Genomic DNA, 17,095 nt, shown 5'->3' on the forward strand with positions numbered 1-17,095 from the left:
CCCTCATTCTTAAAGTATTTTTCATCCCTCATGTTCATATTTAACGATGCCTACCTGTTTTTTGCAGAAAATTTTTATTGCTATTATTCATTTTGTCATATTTTGTGGTGAAATATATCACATGTGCACTCTGTAATTTTGCTTGTTTTTATTATGTTACAAACGATATGCACTATTTTATTTAAATAAACTTTTAGTCTTTGAATAGTTTTGGATTTATGCAAAAGTTGCAAAGATAGAGAGTTCCCATATTCCCTGCACCCAGTGTCTTCGGTAGTTCACCTCTTACATCATATGTGCATTTTAAAGAATACTAATTAGAATACTATGCATATCTACATGTGCATTTCCCAGCTTAGAAAGATAATTCATTTGCCCCTCCAGGGTACTGTCTCTTCATCTCCCCAGGTAAACATTGTCTTGAATTTGGGGCTTATTCTCCCTCTCATGTTCTTTATAATTTGACATCTGTTAAGGTATCTGAGTTCCTAACCAATATACTGTGGAAGCTCCCATAATAAAATTCAAACTTCAGGACTTAAAAAAAAAATCACGATTGCCCGTTTACTTAGGTATCTCTGTTTAATCAATCATCTCAGTTGGTGTCCTTCAGTTCCAGAAGGGCATGAGAGTCTACTGATCAATGAACACACACCCTGCACACTCTAAGGCACCCTAACATTTCCAGGGCTAGGAACAAAAAGCCAAAAGAAAGCAGGAGGCCGTCTCCTGCCCTGCTCTTCCCTCCTCTTCCCAGACTTGTGATCCAGAGACTGGTAGAGGAGGTCCATCCTTCTGGAAGCCCACTTAGGGCTTTGGGCTGGCAATTCTGGATTCGGGGACTGGACTGGAGGAGAATGGGGTGACCAACTCTTCCCAGTTTTAGTACTGGACACCCTGAGTCCCAAGGCACACTGTCATAGTTGTTGGCCCTAGAAGACCTTCTGCTCTGTGTGCATGAGAGCCTCCTGTAATACGAGGATCTGTATTATCTAGTTGGAAGGCTCTTCTTAAGTTGTTCATTCTTCACCCAGTTTATCTTCAAGTAAATAAATATCCCATGTTCTAAGATACTTCCCATCAGTTCTCTTCCACAACTCTCAATTCAGCTACAGCTTTACAGTGATCTTATCAGCCTATAATCGGCCTAACATGGCTGCAGTCTATTCCACCAACCTGCACTGCACCTCCGTTCCAGGCCGCTCTTGAGAGCGACACTCATGTCGGGAGAGGGGGCTGCTCAGAGATCACAGCATTACACATATGCCATGCCAGAGCCCATTATTGTCCATCGCTTTCTGCTTTTTCTCCCTCCAGCCGAGTGCTTTTCAAAAATTCGGACTGAACTGTGGTGCATTGTGCTCGGCTTTTTTTATTTATAAATTGTAAATTTTAAATCTGGGTTCTCCAGATTGAGGACAGATAAACGTCTAATTCCTGCAATATTCCCCCGTGTGATCTTTGTGCTCTTGATAACACACTGTGCAGCACAGACCAGAGGCACTAGACCTTGTGCAGAATTCTAACACCCCCACTTGGGTAAATCAAACATTATCCAACCAGTGAACGGGCTAGACCACCATGAAGTCAAAGCCGACATCTTCTGGTGCGGTGACATCGAGTGATAATTTATCTGTCATCCTCAGAGGTGCTTCACATGCCGACTGCCTCCAGTAATGGATCCATCCATTAATTCAGCATTAAGTATTCCCCAGAAATCTTCATATTTAGAACTTCCATCTCAAACAGGTTCAGTGCAGAACTTCTCTGTGCTATTGCAATATATTAACTTGTGGATGCCTGTTATCGTAGACTAATGAGACGAACCTGGCTTGAACCCTTCTTTATTCTAAAATCTCTTGCTTATTAAACATTGTGGCTAGGAATATGAAGTGCCTAATGATATGACGATCTGCTTTCTGTAAAGTTCTGTAATCTTTCTTTGTCACTGCGTTTGCTTAGTTTTATTCCCTACAGGCATATTGCACAATTTATTTCATTCTGAAATGGTTTGAAATGTGTCAGGAAACACTACCTGGAGAAAAGGAGATTAGCAGAGCTGTTTATATTCCTGGCATATTGTAGTCACCCCCAAATATTATTGAACTATTATCCCTCAGTTTTTACTTTAACATTCTTAATTGGTTAATAAGTCATCTAGAAAACATATCAAGGTTATAATAACCATACCCTACACCACAGAAGAATTTTAAGCACTGAAAATGTGTATCGTACCATGTACAATAAATTGATACTCCAAGAGCTTTCATCACCTTTTCTTGATATATCAAATTTGAAACTTCAAAGTCTCCCTTGGCTAAAATGTGATATTCCAATATACCTGATGAACGTTTTAAATGTGAATTCTGGCCTTTACCTGCCATGTTAATGTGTTTTGTTAGGAAAATAAGCATTAAATGGAAATACTGTCAGTCACAACATTTAATTATAATTAGCAAAGAGTGTTAATTGTATAGATATTAGGAAGAAAAAGAGTGTGGATTGTGTAGGAATTAGGAAGTTGCTGATTCATTTCTTATTCTTGAAACTGTAATAGTGCTTGACAACCATAACAGCAGAGAAAGATTAATGAAAAATACATAATATATGTGTTCATATTCCATAAAATTATTTATTTTACTTGGCTAGAGAAACACTTAGAACATTATTAAACCCCAGAGAATAATGGTTAATAATATAGTTCTTTATTACTTAAATAATTAGAAACAGGTCTTAGATAAGTGTTAGGAAAAAATCAATATAAATGGAACATTCTTTTATGAGGCAAAGAATAAATAAAATCACAGTGAAATGTTTTTGACATTAAGTCATTATGATTTATTAAAATGCATGTGTGTATGGCTCTTATATGCATATGAAAATAAAGTATTTGTTTAAATAGTTGGTAATTTTATTCTAAGTCAATATAGCTCCTTTCCCAAAGAGTTAGCTTTAAATACCAAGGTTTTTCACTGTTATTGATTTATCTTTTCTTACCTACAGTGCACATATTAAATCTTTATGCCTTTTTTGCATTCCAAAAGACTAAGTTCCTTTGTTTAAGTTTAATAAGCATTTAATATTATATAATGATAATATAGTATATGTAATATAAATAATTATATGTAATAATTATTATATATTATTATTAATACAAAGTGTTTCTCTATTACCATAGGAGTCACATGAAATAATGTTATAATTAATTATAATTGTGTAATAAAGAGAAATACTTTGTATGAATTGCAATATGTCATTTAGGTCAAACTAATGATGACTGCGAGGGGCTCTTCCTCTTTCCATTTTAAGAAATTAATCAAGTGCCTCTTTCTTTTCTTTTTTCATAATGAAGTTGTCTGTGATACTAAATCCTGATTCATTATGATATATCCTGACTTACTTTGTTTTGTTTTGTTTTGGTCAGGTTGTCCTGACAACAGCTTTGGATCCAAATGTAAAAACCCACTGGGTGGATTTCAGGGATGTATGAGACTCATTTCTATCAGTAACAAGGCGGTAGATCTGATTTCAGTTCAGCAGGGGTCCCTTGGAAACTTCAGTGACCTTCAGATAGACTCATGTGGAATCACAGACAGGTAAGGGCAATCTCATTTCTTTACCTTGACCTGTCCATTTTCAAACTTTTGCAGCATATTAAAATTTATATATAAAATGAATATGTTTTTAAACTTCTCTTTCCTGCCATCACCTGTTCCACAGGAAATGGATGATATTCACATTAGAAATAAGAATGATACACTTTAAAAAAAAAAAAAAGAAAAAGAGAAATACACTCTTAGGTTTATACCTTGTATTTCCAGGGATAAAATTTAGATGGAAGACATGTGACCATGTTATTTATATGTACACATGCTGCCAGTTTACAAAAGGTAATGTCAATGCTGCTATAATTTTAGATGGGCATAAATGTATCAAAAATATATCATTAAACTTGGTAAATTAGTACACTCTGACAGTAGTATTGATCACCACATACCAATAAGTCAGAGACCTATGGAGCCGGTTATCAAAGTGTCTTTTGCTTCTCTGACAGCTGAGTAATATTTTCAGAGACATAGCAATTTAACTGGTTGCTATGCTCCTAATGTGTACCTTTAACAACCCATTACTGTCTTCTCTGCAGGGAAAACGAAAAGAGCCTCTCCTCTGGAAAAGTTTGGAGCTCTAGTATTGCTCAAGATGTAAGGATGATCCAGTAGTTTCAATAGGAACTCCCAGTATTGGGCATGATAATGCAAGATTTGAAAGTTAGTTGTAGAGAACAAGTGACTTTTAAAATAATAATTGATAGTTAATAATTAAAAAATATTTTTAGGCATGGACATATTAGCCAAATAATCTTGCCAGTCATGCTTTAATATCAAGGGCGTTAATTCTGATTATTGAGTTCAGTGGGATGTGATAGCCATTACAGATTAAAAAATTAAGCAATGTTGTGACAGACTTAGCCTCTACCCCATGGTAGTGTTCAATATATATTTTGAATAAATAAAATTCTGAACTTAAAAATAACTTTTTATTTGCATGAGACGTTTTATCACATAAACACACATCTAATATATATAATATTATTATATATTATATGTATATTATATCTGATAGACCATCTATCAGTGTCTGCAGATCCTATTTTGAACACTAATAGATATTGTGTTGTGTGTAGAAAAAAGTAATTGTAATCTCATTTAGCAACGGATTAGGAGGCCATACTTTACTTTCTATGAATACACATTTATTTATTTAACCCAATTTGTAGATAAAATAATTCTTTCTATAATGAAAGATGATACATAAAGGAAGAATTTAGATTGTAAACCTCAATTGGTTTGATTTTGGGACTAAATGACAGTGACCTTCTTCATAGTTACATCCACACCAGCTCTAGAACTTTAATCCCAATCTGGGGAAGGGGAGGTGGCAAGGCTCCCCGAGCCAGCTCTCTCAAGGTGGGGCTCACTTGTCAGTGGTTAACAACCGTTAGGGCCCCATGGGAAGGTTCAGTCATCCACACTATTAGTGACAGTCATGTTAACATCTCAGATTGCAGACAGTTCTCTCGGGACAAGTTGATCCACACTTCTCCAATGGGGCTTTCTCTGAAGCTGCCCTCTTACACAAGGAATCTGGGGGAGATACAGCCTTGTAAAACAGAGGACTGTGATACAGCACAACTGGAGAATGTATAGTTTTAGTACCACATCTGAAAAACACTTTCCAGAAATAGTGAGCAAATTATGGATAGATCTTGGCTATACATGATTTATTTCTTTAAGAGAAACTTATGACTAACGGTCACCCTAGTAATCTTAAAAATAATAGCAAAAATCAAAATAATTTTGGCATTTGTTTGCTTTTCAAGTTTCCAAAAGTATCTCTAAACTCATCTTCTTATATTCAGAAGAAAATTCATATTCATTTATTTTGGTCTTAGGTGCTATACCTATTGACATAGCTTCCAAGCATTATTAAATGATGTCTTTTTAAAAATCTGTTTACCAGGGTGTACTCTAAGCACTTAACATGAATTAGTACTTAAGTTTCAAAATGTGTAAGGATGATGTGAGTGTGCAAGGAGTCTAGGAATGCATGTGTGAATGACCTACAAGTGTGTGCATGCATTGGGATAGTATGGTTGTGTGTGTGTTAATTTGTATGAGTTAGTGTGTGAGGACTTGTGTGAGGGCATGTGTAAGGACTTGTGTGAGTATGGAAGGTGCTTTTGGATGTGTGAGTGAGCTTGTGAGTGTGTACATATATGTGAGAGATGGTGTGGAAGGACTGTGTTCTAAAATGAATTTTACTTATTTATTTATTTTTTAATTTTAAAGATCTAATTGGGTTTATTAAATGATTTATGAATTGGGCAGCATCCATTTAGGAGATAGAAGGGCCCTCCCTGAAATGAATTTTAAATTAATTAATATGTGCTTAAAGTAATCCTCACAAAAACCCATAGGGCTTGTTCCTAGTAGTATTTGTTTCTTATAAATATGAAAGCAGATGCACAGAGAGGGGAAGTTGGCTAAGAGGACATGGCTCAAAAGCAGAGCCGGCATCAAATCTTGGGGCCAGCAAAGTCCCATGGAAATGTCTGCCTGCAGAGCTGCATAACCAGCTGGGAGCACATTCACATTTATTGTGGTTACTATTAATCTATGTATAATAAACGCATAACTTAATGGTTTAATAAATTGCAATTAAAAACACAGAACATTAAAAATAAAAATCTGACAGGAACGAAACAGTGTAGCTCTTTTTGTACTTTAAGTTGAATCAAACCTATACTAAAGGTGTACATATATTTACACACATGCTCACACTCACACACAGTCATTCGCACACACTCTTTTACACACATAAATGAACATCCATTGCACACAGCCTCTCATGTGTATGTACACACTTGTGTGCTCACTACATACCCCAAAGCTCTTTACCAGACACAATCCTTACACGTACATTCCTTATACACACATTCCCATACCTCCTCATTCATATATCCATACACATGTACACTCACACACATGCACACANTTACACAGTCATTCGCACACACTCTTTTACACACATAAATGAACATCCATTGCACACAGCCTCTCACGTGTATGTACACACTTGTGTGCTCACTACATACCCCAAAGCTCTTTACCAGACACAATCCTTACACGTACACTCCTTATACACACATTCCCATACCTCCTCATTCATATATCCATACACATGTACACTCACACACATGCACACACTTACGAGATCATTCCCACGCCCCTTACACACTCACATCTTCCTTACACACAAACATACACTCATCTAGAAGCCCTCCCTTTTTACCCTATGGACGTGCAGGGGAGGTGGTCCTACCTCAGAAATCTGGGTGGAGGGTGACTGAGAGCTGAGGGGAATCACTCTCTCAAGGGAGCTGCTGTCCCTATCTCATGTCCCCATGTAAGTTTATGAGCAATGAAAATAATGATGGAAATGTCTACGGTAAAGTGTTGGAGGCTAGAGAGAATGGGTTGTTTTACTTTGTATTGGAATGACTAGTGAGGAGAAAAGTGTAAATTGTTCAGACATTGAATCAAAATCAGTACTTCTCTATACAATGTAATTTGCCATAGGTTACTTACTGGTTGTCAAACAGAGCTACTACATGGGGAATTTAAATAACATCCACAATCCAGGCTTCACACTGTAATTAAAAATTGTGAGAAGTCAAATCTAACAAGAATCAAGGAAAATGATTTCAGTATCTTTCAGCAGCAGCAAATCAAATAGAAAGAGCACATGTATCACACTAATTATTCATTCTTTAGGATCTTAAGTATAGCCACTTACAGCTGCCCCCTTTTAAAGCATGGCTGAGGTCTGTTAAGAATAGCTTGCTCTGTCCTTTTCTTTTCTGATCACCAACTAGGATTATTATTGTTTTAATCTCCCTCTTTATTCTAGATTCTTATTGACTTGAAATGCTTAAAAAATTAGATACATCATGAAACATTCTTTGAATGGATTCTTGTGAATCTATAAAAATGCTAAAATATATGTAAACTTAGTTGGCAATGAAAGATGCCCACTACTTATTTGTGAATCCTTAAAAAGCAGGTTGTAAAATAACATACAGTTATATTTATAAATACAGCCTCACACACAAATGCATGTATATATGTTTATAGTGGTGATTTTTGTATATGAGGTTATAAACTATATTTCTTCTCTATTGTTTCCTGGATCACTTGATTTTTTGTACAGTGGATACGTATTTTTTATAATCAGGAAAAATCAATAACATCATTTTCAGTTAAAATTGGAGAAATCCTATAAGCGAAACATGAAGTTTCCTATCCTTAGTTTTTTAATAACTGAGGTGGCAGAAACCCCAGTATGAATGCATTCTTGACAGGCTTCGCAGTTTATTTTTTTATTCTGGGGTAAAAGAGAGCATTTCAAGCTTTGGCCTCAATATATGTTTCAATCTAAATTCTAAAAAGCATCAATAATCTGATCAGGGCTGTTCAAGTGGGTACCAGAAGCTCCCTAGCTTTGTTGTCCACAGTGCCCTTTGTATTTCAGTGATTTTCTCTTAGTGTTCTGAGACTGAAAATATAACTAACACTTTCATTTAAAAAGTAGCGTAGGTCCAAACAACTTATTTATGTCCTAAAATTTAGTAACCCTCTGAAAAAGGAATATATATAGGAATATATATATATAATTTTATATAATGTGTATTTATTATTAATTTATATATAAGGAATAATAATATATATTATTCATATAATTGTAAATATCAGTATATATATTATATATAGTATTTATGTAATTTGAAAATACTTTAATTTTATTTTGAATTAAACACAACTACTTCATAATTACATGTGTTTACCTGTTGAGTACTGCACAATTTTTCAAAGCTTGGGATCAGGTCAGGCACTGCCACCCTCATTTTTGCTCAACACTGATTTCACATGATACTGGTTTTTTTTGTTTTGTTTTGTTTTTTAATCAACTCCTGAAAATCCACCTTCTTAAAGATAGGACATCATTAAAAGGAAAGTAATATGATCTAATGTTGAAATTGAACTACCTTGAGCTAGGAAGTTGTGCAGTCTTGGGCAGATATTGCGTATGCCTGTATTTCTCTTGAAAAGTTAAAATATCCTGGGAGCCCTGTGAGTTCTATTCAGCACCCTGGAGCACCCTGACACTCTGCTAGAAATTTGTGTGTCTATCCAATGCACCTTCAACATTCCTGGAGGTCTTCACTGTACTCAAAATACTCTCCTGAATAAGGATGTCCCTCCCTCCTACTTCCTTCTCNTCTCCTGAATAAGGATGTCCCTCCCTCCTACTTCCTTCTCTTCTCTCTTCTTTATTCCTTCTTCTTCTAAATATTCAGTGTAGGAAATCAGCATGATTAAGTGTTGTTATTTTTTGTGGGCTATTGATACTTCTGGCAACATATTGAATTAGTGTTTTGTCACTTAGGGAAAAGAAAGGACTCTGATATAGTAGGACATGTTGAAAATTAAGCAGTCACAACTACCTGAGAATTGGTTGAAATCTGATGAATTTATTGATCGAAGGTTTGGTTCTGTGATTAAACCACCTTAATGACAGACTGAATAACCACGAGTCATGTTAAATTTACCCTTTCCGTTACTGTGACATTCTTCTTGCACATGACCATGTATAATTGATCAACATTTTATGATCGCTCAAAATGAAAAGTAGTGATTGTATCTGCACCTTTTCGTAGGTGTTTGCCCAACTATTGTGAACATGGTGGTGAATGTTCCCAGTCCTGGAACACCTTTCACTGCAACTGTGCAAACACTGGTTACACAGGAGCTACCTGCCACAACTGTAAGCCAAACACACTTGCTGCTTCTTGCCTCTGTTCGGATTTCCTTGTTCCATTTCCCATTCCATGGCTGTGTGCATATGTGTCCATGTACTGGAATTCACAACCCTGAATTTTACCATCCAGTTCTGGCTTTCTAGTTTATTTTAAATCCACACCTCTTTTCAAGAAGTTGTCAATTAGCTTATAGAAATAGATAACATAAAACAGGATAGAAAAGAGTAGGAGAGCTGGCAAAGGGGAAATATGTATAGAAAACAAAAGGCAGTTAAGGATAAACATAAACAATGCAGAATATGTAACCCTTCAATTCCCTGGCAACCTCATTAATGAGAATAATGAAATAAGAATGGCAGATAATGATGTTAATCATTAAATAGTTCATTTTATTGAGTATTTTCTAAATGACAGGCACTGATCTAGTATTTTATATGTCCCATCTCCTTGAATTCTGATGACCACCTTGGTAGGTGGGTACTAGTATTATCCCCTGTTTACTCATTAAGTAACAGAGAGAGATTAATTACCTCTCCTCAGCCTCCTTAAATAGTTGAGGCACAGTGAGGATGTGAACATTTGTAATTATGCTCCAGAGCCTGGGATCATAACTAATACTCTTCCTATATTATAAATCATGCAATTCTTCTGATGAAATGTTTGCATGTGTTGTAAGACACCTGTCATTTTGATGTCCAGTTTTTCAGTACGTATGATGGGGAGACCTAAACGCCCATTTTTCTTTCCCATTTTTTCATATCATCACTGACATTGCCGAGCAACCTAACTCCTACTTCTATCTCCTGTAGCCTTGACTTCAGGCAAGGGTGTGACATGCAAAGTCATCAGACTCCCCATCCCTGTTCTCTTCACTGTGTGCTACTTTGCTAGTTGAGACTGGAATCCTGGGCTCCCAGCCCTGGACATTCTGTCAGGGACCCTCCCTCAGAAGGCCTGATACAGAACTGGCAAGGGCGTGAGCTGGAGGAGCTCCTGGTTTTACCCCTCATGCCTGTACCGCTGTAGCCAGAGTCATTCCTAGGGCATCGGTTTATCTGTTGGAGTGCCTCATATTATCATAAAGAATGCCCACTGTTGCTAAAGCCACATCTCACTGTAACTAGAAGCCAAGTTATTTGAGCCAGGTCACCCAGCTAGCGATTTTACTTTCTTATATCCTCCATCATCCTAATTGTAGTAACTAACTCAAAACAAAAAGTTAATTGAATGGGTTTTAACTATTTATTTGTAATTGTTATCATTGACCGAATCTAAATATAAACACAAGCAACTCTGAGGAAAAAAATTGGATGATAAATAAGATATTTTCATCTGTGGCCATAGTTTGAACTAACCGTTGAGTTAACTAGGTAGGTTCTTGAGCAGATCGTCCAAATGGAGCTGGAGGGTTTTGGCCAATAACCATTCTGAGAAATGGGGCCAGGATGACAAACCTGGTTATAGTGAAGCCTTCACTATCATTAGCATAAATAGAAGAAGGGGCAGAGATGAAGTCTTTAAAAGGTTTCATTAGAAAGTAATATATTATAAACTGTCTTGTTATAAAGAGTCAAGCAATACACATAAAGCAAATGTACTCCTAATTACCACCATGCAGTCACATGTCCTTTCTAAACCAGCCTGACTCTCAAGTTGTGAGTCCATCCTGCCAACCTCTTTCAAAGAATTTATGAGCATATGTATATGCATATAGAAGTGAATAAACTCAGCATTTTTACATGCCTATTTCACTGCACAAAATATAAATGTGATTCTAAAATAACCCATGCTTATATTTTTATCTATGTAATATAGAGTAGGAACAAAATAAAACCATCAGACTGTGGAGGAGTGGAGAAGTAAATTTGTATGATTATCTGAAATTTCTATAACACTGAACAAATTAGTTACTTTATTTCATATTGCCTAAAAATTCATTAATATAATTTTCAAAAATTTGGACAAGATCAAGGAAAGACATTCAGGGCATGACTTATTTCTCATTTCATAAAATAAAAAGCTTGATGGAAATTATCAGTGCATGTGGCCAAGTGTTCAGTGAGACGTGTGCCTCCTATACAGTTGTTAATATCAAACCTTGTACATGGCAAATGTATAATTGTATAATCAAAAACATCCAATTATGGATCAAAACACATTGAGACCACTTGAGGGCACATTTCATATAACTATTTCTTCTGCTTCCAATTTTAATTGTATTAAATTCTCATTACAGGGCATTAGAGAAAGTTTCTTTTATAAAATACTTTTAAAAATATTGATGAGGAACTTTGTCAGTCATAATTGTTTTTTCTAAAGATTTTATCTATAGATAATTTTATATGAGAAAGGAGAAGAGTTACAATATTATTTAAAATTTTTCTATTACATAATTATTGGATAAAAGCAGATTATTTAAGGAGATTATACTATTGTGTTTCAGATGTGAGGTTATTACAAGGTGACGCTATAGAATTAGAAATTCCAGAGTAGAGGTCGAAAGATGTATTTGGATGGATGTCCAAAATCGTTGTTACATTATACTTATAAGTATTTTAACATTTAAAACACATACCTTCTCTTTTGTTCTTTCACCTAATGTGAAAATAAATTTTTATTTTGACTATTTAATCTCATATTCTGTTGACAAAAAGAAATGCCACAGAATTCAACCTCATTCTGCCTTTTTCTGTGTACTTTCATCCATATTAATTTTTTTTAAAAAATGAGTTTTGTTTTAAAGTATGTTTTACCTTTTCTCCTGGTCAGTAATATACATATTAAATTTCAAACCTTGGTGTATTTTGTGTCCAAATTAGAATTTAAGAGGTTCATTTTATACTATTCCATGTATGAGGATCCATTTTTTCTTCTTACAGCTATCTATGAGCAGTCATGTGAATCCTATAAGCACAGAGGGAATACTTCAGGGTTTTACTATATAGATTCAGATGGAAGTGGTCCCCTGGAACCCTTTCTTCTATATTGCAATATGACTGGTGAGTTAATCAACTTTCATTTAATAGTTAAATTTGCATGAATGCTTTAAACACACAAATTTAAAAGGAAACCAGTAGAAAGTTGACCTACTTTGCAACTTGATTAAAATGTATATTGTTCAGTGGAAGAACTTAACAAAAATCTTTAAAAAATTGTTTAATGGTAATGATTTAAAAATGTTTCATTATTTTCAATGAATCTGGAATCCGTGTAGAACATCTAATAATAAATGTATCTTATTAAGTCCCCAAACAAAAAGGACAGACTATTTCTCTGAGAAGACTGATACATGTGAAAGCTTTGAAAGATAATTATTTTTTAAATGTAGGTAAACATGACTTGTGTTCTTGAATGTTTTGCTCACATAAATTTAAATAGGAATTAATAGTCACGGAAAATGTATTTGATTAAATTCAACATCCATTCATGATAAAAGAGAAGGGGAAAACTCAATAAATTACCAATAGAAGGAAATTTCCTTACTTTGTTAAAGAGTAGTAACAAAAAAACTTATAGCACATATCACACTTTATGGTGAAATATTGAAAGCTTTACCCCTGTTACCAGCATTAACACAAGGATGCCTGCTATTATCACTCTGTTCACCATTATATTGGAGGTCCTTGCCAATGCAGTAAAACAAGACACCTGTCATTTTGATGTCCAGTTTTTCAGTACGTATGATGGGGAGATCTAAACGCCCATTTTTCTTTCCCATTTTTTCATATCATTACTGACATTGCCAAGCAACCTAACTCCTACTTCTATCTCCTGTAGCCTTGACTTCAGGCAAGGGTGTGACATGCAAAGTCATCAGACTCCCCATCCCTGTTCTCTTCACTGTGTGCTACTTTGCTAGTTGAGACTGGAATCCTGGGCTCCCAGCCCTGGACATTCTGTCAGGGACCCTCCCTCAGAAGGCCTGATACAGAACTGGCAAGGGCGTGAGCTGGAGGAGCTCCTGGTTTTACCCCTCATGCCTGTACCGCTGTAGCCAGAGTCATTCCTAGGGCATCGGTTTATCTGTTGGAGTGCCTCATATTATCATAAAGAATGCCCACTGTTGCTAAAGCCACATCTCACTGTAACTAGAAGCCAAGTTATTTGAGCCAGGTCACCCAGCTAGCGATTTTACTTTCTTATATCCTCCATCATCCTAATTGTAGTAACTAACTCAAAACAAAAAGTTAATTGAATGGGTTTTAACTATTTATTTGTAATTGTTATCATTGACCGAATCTAAATATAAACACAAGCAACTCTGAGGAAAAAAATTGGATGATAAATAAGATATTTTCATCTGTGGCCATAGTTTGAACTAACCGTTGAGTTAACTAGGTAGGTTCTTGAGCAGATCGTCCAAATGGAGCTGGAGGGTTTTGGCCAATAACCATTCTGAGAAATGGGGCCAGGATGACAAACCTGGTTATAGTGAAGCCTTCACTATCATTAGCATAAATAGAAGAAGGGGCAGAGATGAAGTCTTTAAAAGGTTTCATTAGAAAGTAATATATTATAAACTGTCTTGTTATAAAGAGTCAAGCAATACACATAAAGCAAATGTACTCCTAATTACCACCATGCAGTCACATGTCCTTTCTAAACCAGCCTGACTCTCAAGTTGTGAGTCCATCCTGCCAACCTCTTTCAAAGAATTTATGAGCATATGTATATGCATATAGAAGTGAATAAACTCCATTTTTACATGCCTATTTCACTGCACAAAATATAAATGTGATTCTAAAATAACCCATGCTTATATTTTTATCTATGTAATATAGAGTAGGAACAAAATAAAACCATCAGACTGTGGAGGAGTGGAGAAGTAAATTTGTATGATTATCTGAAATTTCTATAACACTGAACAAATTAGTTACTTTATTTCATATTGCCTAAAAATTCATTAATATAATTTTCAAAAATTTGGACAAGATCAAGGAAAGACATTCAGGGCATGACTTATTTCTCATTTCATAAAATAAAAAGCTTGATGGAAATTATCAGTGCATGTGGCCAAGTGTTCAATGAGACGTGTGCCTCCTATACAGTTGTTAATATCAAACCTTGTACATGGCAAATGTATAATTGTATAATCAAAAACATCCAATTATGGATCAAAACACATTGAGACGACTTGAGGGCACATTTCATATAACTATTTCTTCTGCTTCCAATTTTAATTGTATTAAATTCTCATTACAGGGCATTAGAGAAAGTTTCTTTTACAAAATACTTTTAAAAATATTGATGAGGAACTTTGTCAGTCATAATTGTTTTTTCTAAAGATTTTATCTATAGATAATTTTATATGAGAAAGGAGAAGAGTTACAATATTATTTAAAATTTTTCTATTACATAATTATTGGATAAAAGCAGATTATTTAAGGAGATTATACTATTGTGTTTCAGATGTGAGGTTATTACAAGGTGACACTATAGAATTAGAAATTCCAGAGTAGAGGTCGAAAGATGTATTTGGATGGATGTCCAAAATCGTTGTTACATTATACTTATAAGTATTTTAACATTTAAAACACATACCTTCTCTTTTGTTCTTTCACCTAATGTGAAAATAAATTTTTATTTTGACTATTTAATCTCATATTCTGTTGACAAAAAGAAATGCCACAGAATTCAACCTCATTCTGCCTTTTTCTGTGTACTTTCATCCATATTAATTTTTTTTAAAAAATGAGTTTTGTTTTAAAGTATGTTTTACCTTTTCTCCTGGTCAGTAATATACATATTAAATTTCAAACCTTGGTGTATTTTGTGTCCAAATTAGAATTTAAGAGGTTCATTTTATACTATTCCATTAATGAGGATCCATTTTTTCTTCTTACAGCTATCTATGAGCAGTCATGTGAATCCTATAAGCACAGAGGGAATACTTCAGGGTTTTACTATATANGAAAATAAATTTTTATTTTGCCTATTTAATCTCATATTCTGTTGACAAAAAGAAATGCCACAGAATTCAACCTCATTCTGCCTTTTTCTGTGTACTTTCATCCATATTAATTTTTTTTAAAAAATGAGTTTTGTTTTAAAGTATGTTTTACCTTTTCTCCTGGTCAGTAATATACATATTAAATTTCAAACCTTGGTGTATTTTGTGTCCAAATTAGAATTTAAGAGGTTCATTTTATACTATTCCATTAATGAGGATCCATTTTTTCTTCTTACAGCTATCTATGAGCAGTCATGTGAATCCTATAAGCACAGAGGGAATACTTCAGGGTTTTACTATATAGATTCAGATGGAAGTGGTCCCCTGGAACCCTTTCTTCTATATTGCAATATGACTGGTGAGTTAATCAACTTTCATTTAATAGTTAAATTTGCATGAATGCTTTAAACACACAAATTTAAAAGGAAACCAGTAGAAAGTTGACCTACTTTGCAACTTGATTAAAATGTATATTGTTCAGTGGAAGAACTTAACAAAAATCTTTAAAAAATTGTTTAATGGTAATGATTTAAAAATGTTTCATTATTTTCAATGAATCTGGAATCCGTGTAGAACATCTAATAATAAATGTATCTTATTAAGTCCCCAAACAAAAAGGACAGACTATTTCTCTGAGNGAAAAAGGACGGACTATTTCTCTGAGAAGACTGATACATGTGAAAGCTTTGAAAGATAATTACTTTTTAAATGTAGGTAAACATGACTTGTGTTCTTGAATGTTTTGCTCACATAAATTTAAATAGGAATTAATAGTCACGGAAAATGTATTTGATTAAATTCAACATCCATTCATGATAAAAGAGAAGGGGAAAACTCAATAAATTACCAATAGAAGGAAATTTCCTTACTTTGTTAAAGAGTAGTAACAAAAAAACTTATAGCACATATCACACTTTATGGTGAAATATTGAAAGCTTTACCCCTGTTACCAGCATTAACACAAGGATGCCTGCTATTATCACTCTGTTCACCATTATATTGGAGGTCCTTGCCAATGCAGTAAAACAAGACACCTGTCATTTTGATGTCCAGTTTTTCAGTACGTATGATGGGGAGATCTAAACGCCCATTTTTCTTTCCCATTTTTTCATATCATTACTGACATTGCCGAGCAACCTAACTCCTACTTCTATCTCCTGTAGCCTTGACTTCAGGCAAGGGTGTGACATGCAAAGTCATCAGACTCCCCATCCCTGTTCTCTTCACTGTGTGCTACTTTGCTAGTTGAGACTGGTCCTGGGCTCCCAGCCCTGGACATTCTGTCAGGGACCCTCCCTCAGAAGGCCTGATACAGGACTGGCAAGGGCGTGAGCGGGAGGAGCTCCTGGTTTTACCCCTCATGCCTGTACCGCTGTAGCCAGAGTCATTCAGTAAGTTACATCCAGTAACTTACATCCAGTAAGTACTGGAAGGGTAGAACTAAGATTCTCATTATTTGTCTGTGACCAGATTATCTATTGATTCTCATTATTTGTCTATGACTAGGTTATATATTAGTGTCTGTATATATAGAGAGAGATAGATATAGATATATATCTACAGATAAACTATTAAAATTAGGATGATCACTGGATATCAAATTAATATAAAAATTAACTTCATTTCATTTCTATATGCCAAGCAAAATGAAGTTTTAGAAGATTTAATTTTCAATCACATAAAAAACCTCAAATACATAGTAATAAATCTAATGAAAAATATGCATGGCTTCTACATAGAAAAGTATAAAATGCTCATGAGATAAA

General features: G+C 34.8%; 1 protein-coding gene across 1 annotated transcript in view; it reads left to right on the forward strand.

Annotated features, from left to right (window-relative positions):
- The window catches only part of CNTNAP4 (contactin associated protein family member 4), a 261,201-nt gene that overhangs the window by 172,520 nt on the left and 71,586 nt on the right, over positions 1–17,095 (forward strand). The window contains exons 10-12 of the mRNA XM_034638501.1: positions 3,425–3,596; positions 9,278–9,384; positions 12,259–12,378. Of these exons, the coding sequence (XP_034494392.1) occupies positions 3,425–3,596; positions 9,278–9,384; positions 12,259–12,378 (399 nt within the window). The remainder of the gene's footprint in view (positions 1–3,424; positions 3,597–9,277; positions 9,385–12,258; positions 12,379–17,095) is intronic.

This window comes from Ailuropoda melanoleuca, chromosome 12 (assembly GCF_002007445.2).
Source record: "Ailuropoda melanoleuca isolate Jingjing chromosome 12, ASM200744v2, whole genome shotgun sequence".
Taxonomy (NCBI): domain Eukaryota; kingdom Metazoa; phylum Chordata; class Mammalia; order Carnivora; family Ursidae; genus Ailuropoda; species Ailuropoda melanoleuca.